At 37.4% G+C, this 5,103-nt stretch overlaps 1 protein-coding gene across 1 annotated transcript; it reads right to left on the minus strand.

The window, feature by feature from the left end:
* Positions 1–2,541: 2,541 nt before the first annotated feature.
* Positions 2,542–4,903, minus strand: LOC124895305 (ABC transporter B family member 25, mitochondrial-like; the record flags this gene model as incomplete). Its single annotated transcript, XM_047405740.1, is given in 4 exon segments — positions 2,542–2,603; positions 2,802–2,988; positions 4,060–4,284; positions 4,392–4,903. Coding segments are annotated over 4 exon segments (753 nt in total), but the record flags the coding sequence as incomplete, so codon positions are not given.
* Between the last annotated feature and the right edge of the window lie 200 nt (positions 4,904–5,103).

Below are 5,103 nucleotides of genomic sequence, written 5' to 3' on the forward strand. Positions count from 1 at the left end.
GTAGTTGGTCATGTAATTAGTCATGTAGGATCTTTACTTAGAGGTGATGGTTCCTTAGGTGTTTATTCAATTTCTTATTCTTGTCATGAGGATCTTGAGGTGGAGTATGAACTTAAGGATAGTCTCTTATTCAATGATGACATGACTAATGTGAATGATGAACATAGCGGTGTGTCTTATAATGTTGAAAGTGTAGCCACTCTTGAAGGCTACCAATTGTTTGAAAATCCACTATGGTGTGATGACACACACTTTTCGATGGCGGAAATCTCTTCTTGAAAGATGATAGTACGTTTAGTGGAAGGGATGGCGTTCGAAAGGAAGGTGATGTATATGCTACAATTAGCCCAAGTTGACTTGTGTGCCACCTTTCTATATTATTTATATTTATTTGTATATGATGATACTTATACCTTTGAGTGGAGTATGTTGTGTGAAGATAAGAGTGCAAATGAGGCAAATGGGAGTTTTCTTAACCCATTTTCATAGAATATCTTTCCATTTGACCCTGGTAATGAAATGGAATGTGGCACTTATGACGTGTTGCTTGGTCAAGATAACAAGCGCGTTGTGACTTGGAAGTGTCCATAGATGTTCAAGACTTCTTGTCACCTTCATAGGGTTAGACAATTTGAAGTATCGAATGGGACTGCTAGGAGCATGCTTAATATCATGAATAGAGGGAACACAATTTGTTGGGAGGACCACTGGTTTTGGATTGAATTACTTACTAATCGATTCCTCAACCCATCTAGTGGCTTGACTCCATTTGTAAACTCACTTCCGAGGAGAAGTCGTCTTGAAAGGAAAGGTAATGTGTACCTAAATGTCATTATTTCATCCTTGGATGTTCCAACTTGTAGTAATTTGCTTGCTAGCTCTCTTGACCATGTTAGTACTCTTGTATATGGTAACACCTTGGATGGGGCTCATATTCTTGTTTCTTTTCTCTACTACCTCTTTGCACATGATGATGTCCACTTTTGTATTAGATTTGTTTTATATAGAGGTAGGAGTTTCTTGGGTTCGTCCATTTACTTTTGTGACCAAACTATGTGGGTCTTTCATACCTTTGATCTTGGTAAACCTTTATGGATGTTTGAATCAATGGTGACACCACCATTAGTATGGTTTTATGGCAAAATACGAAAACAATTGTGTCTTAGGAACTTTGTGGTTTCGCTGTTCCATGATATTTCTCATGGTCGTATCCTTTGTACGTTGTACAATGTATTTCTCTTATTGAACACAAAGGATTCTTGATTGTATTTCACATTTGTGCCTCCTTGGTATGATGATATTGGTGTTAATCCTTGTGCTAACACCCTCATACTATCAGGATTTCTTGATTACATGTCCTTCATATGTTTTTGAAAGGTTCGAATTCGAGGGCGAATCCTTTTCAAGAAGGGGGATGATATGAGCATGGTTAGCATAAGGTACATTAGAAGGGGCTTCTACATATGGATGATATCTTGGAGCCCGGAGGATGCTATGGAGCAACAAATACACAAGGCCATAAGCAATCAAGATACCATTTGGGAAATCAGGAAGGGCCTTTGCGGGTTATTTCCTAAATAGCCATGGGCTATTTGTGTAATAGGCTAATTGTGTAAAGGCAATAAGTATAAATAGTTGTCTTAGCCATTTTTTATCCAGAGTGTAGGGTGGAATCCCTTTAGTGTAGCCATAGTGTTCGTGAGATTAGTGATGGGTAGATTCCCATTGTTGATCTAAAACTTCTTAATCTTGATTTTCACAAGAGTTACTCATTTGTGGATTCAAATCGGATTTCTCTATTCTGATTGAAATCAAGTTCTCTTCTTCCTTAGTTAATTGACCCAATTAGCCTTTCTTTCTTCTGTTCTCCTCTCAATTTCTTCTAATTCTCACCTCTTATTTCTCCACTATCTTTACTTTGTGTTATTGATTTTCCACATTTTCTATAACAATTTTAGTCACTTGATTGAGATCGTTATTAGAGTTACTGCTATCCCTCTTATTGTAGGACTAATCTTTATTTTGTGTTCCAGAGACAGTTCTGTAAATACTTATACATTATGCTTACTTTGTACTCTTGTTTTAGTAGAAGCTCTTGTACTGACTTAGAAGCTCTTGTACTGACTTTACCTGGTTTTGGAGAAAATATTTACATTTTTCTTATCTTCTTTTCGTTTTACTAGTTTTACTTTTGTCTTTCTTATTAGTCTGTTACTAGCAGTTCCGGACTATAAATTAGCTTACCTACTGCTAGGTTATGGTAGGTGTCATCATGACCTAAGAAACCGAATTGCGACATAGTATCTCACACATCTGTCCAAAGATGAGGATGAGACTCCATCTTCCAATAAGCGCATCATCTACAATTATTATTGGATCTTGGGTCAATGCCCCGACAAATTTACCCTCCATTCACGAGGAATTCTGTCAAGTTTACGAGAATTACCAAGAAAATCAAGAAATGTTGTGCTTCCTATCAGTTATGAGTAATATAAAAAGACACACAAGAAAATAAGCTGGCAGACAAACTTTGCTCTGTACCTTCCGTGAAACTGATCGAATAGTGCGGAGCGCCACCTTTGAGAAAATTGCAGTTCGCAGTTCTGCACACAAAAGAAAGATGAAGGGATTTAGAAAACAAAAAGAGAGCAGAAGCGTAAAGCACTTGCTGATGCGGAAAAGAAAACATCTATCTTCAACATATGCATGAAAATGATACCTTTTAATGAAAGAAAGGACAAAAACTAGTAACTATGGATCTCAAGACAAGCACAAGCAATTACTTCATAGGTGTCAAGTACCGTTGAAAGCGGATGCGCCTGATCGTGCAATACCATACCCAATCAAAACTGCAGCAGGACTTGCAAAAAAAGCCAAAGCAGTAGAATTGGCAGTAGTAAACTCTGCAAGAGCACTAGCATTGCCAGTTGCTGTTGTCAACCAATCAACAGCAAGCTTAAACAAGAACGGCACTTGAACATTCACAACCTGTCATGAAATGCAAAAACAGTCACTGCTTTGCAATAATTAGTCAGAAGAAAAATCAATATTCATCCTCTCTTTACACATAAAGAAGTTTGGCAACAATATCCACAGAATGCTCATTCCCTTGGACAAATTAATAACACAACTAACTCCAGTAGGCGGCCTAGCAATTGAAGAGCTAGAGCAACAACCTTGGTTCCAAGGTCCGAAACCCGGAACCTGCCTAAGCCTTGGTGAACACTTGATACAAGCACGATCATGAAGATGAACGTTTTTGAGTATTTTGGATGTAACCTCGGAGGTGTACGAGTTGAAGTGTTAAAAAGGGCTCCAAACCGCCCCTAAAAACACTCCATGGGTGCCTATTTGCCTACTTGGTCATTAAAGGGCCTTTTTGTCATTTTATCTTTTTATTTGTAAAGTACTATAAATAGAACAATATAGGGTTTTAGTTCATTAGTTTTTGTTGAATATTGTTGAAAGAACACATCTCTTGAGAGAGAGGGTCTCTAGGCCTAAACTAGGACATGAACAAGTGTGGATTCACTTGTGATTGTGTATTGCTTGGAAACGTTGGTGCTTGAGCGGTGGAATCCCTTTTGTGTCACGTAAGAATGTGGTGTTGCTATTGTAAGTCTTAGGGGTCCTTAGATTTAATATATCTTTGGGTTCTTAACCTTGTAATAGTATATGTCTCACTTCCTATCTTTGCATATCTTGTACTGGTTGTGTAGTCTAGTGAACCGTTTGGTTCTTGTTGTTCTTGTAATCTTGTAACCGTTGGATTGTTGTTATTGTAGTGTTGTTCCTCTTGTTATTGTTGTTTATCTCTTGTTGTTGTAAGTGCTTTTGGTGTCATTTACACCTTGTTTCTTGATGTTGTTGGAACCGAGATTTGGTGTTTGTTGAGCTCTCGGGTTTCCCTTTGTTTGTGGATTATTTTTGGCTTGTTTTTGATACGTACCAAATTTGTATCGTATCAACACTGGAGGTTAAAGTATTCCTATGCTGGCTGCTCTGCACGACCATGATAGGAGTAAATAAAGCAACTAGAAGAGAACAATTCACATCTACCTTTGCACCAACCAGTAAACTCAACGCAGCAATGACCCGAAACCGGAACTCAAAATTATCCTTCATCCACAAGTATTTAGCGAGAGTACTTATGATTCTCGCATCAGATATGTGATCACTTTTTGCAGCAGCCTCGGTTTCTTCCTTCTTCACCACAGGCTTTTTTGCGCTACCATCATCACTTGAAGATGTTGAAAACATGGCATGCCCATTTGGCATTCCATCCTTTTAACCAAAAATACTCATCAATGATCAACACAGACACAATAAAAGAAAAATAAAATAATAATGACAATAACAATAACAATAATAATGCAGACATAAAAGCTTACTTTAGGGTTTTTAGCAGGGAAATCGGAAACGAATGCTTTGATTTGTGTGAACCCAGTAGAAGTGGTTCTTGAAGAATCCCATGGGTTTCTTTTATTAGTTGATGAATAATGTCTTGTAGGAATACGATATTGATGAATGTCAAAGGCATGATCATTTGCGGGTTTTAGTGCTTGTGAATGTAAAGGGCGACAAGGGATGTAATTCAAAATCATGATTTCTGCTTTGTGGAACAACAACTCCCCAGCCCTAAAGCACCTCGAATAGATACTACCCTGCATTTTTCTTTTATAGATGAGAGTCTAGTTCAGCAGTTGATTGATCAAGATAAGAACTATGTGTCTCCGATAACTTGGATGAAAAGTCGCCGCCGTCACGACACAGCCGAGATGAAGGTGCCAAGCGTTACGGTGTTTCCTTTTTGATATTATAATAATATAGCCTTCATTTCCCAATAAATTTTTAGCCGTGAAAACAAAAAAAAATCGAGTTGGAGTTACAGTTGAGTCAAGTTAGCGTATGAAGTTGTTTTAAAATTTGATGTATTTATGTTTTAGTGTAAAGTTAGGAGCAAATTTTCTCTATAAATAGTCCTTCATTGTAAATCATTGTTAAGAGAAGAAATAAGAATTACTTTCTCTATTTTTTTATTTTTATTTTTTATAACACGTTATCAGCACGAGACTCTGCCAAATAAGGTGAGATTATGCCAAA

This window comes from Capsicum annuum, unplaced genomic scaffold (genome assembly GCF_002878395.1).
Source record: "Capsicum annuum cultivar UCD-10X-F1 unplaced genomic scaffold, UCD10Xv1.1 ctg81204, whole genome shotgun sequence".
Classification (NCBI taxonomy): domain Eukaryota; kingdom Viridiplantae; phylum Streptophyta; class Magnoliopsida; order Solanales; family Solanaceae; genus Capsicum; species Capsicum annuum.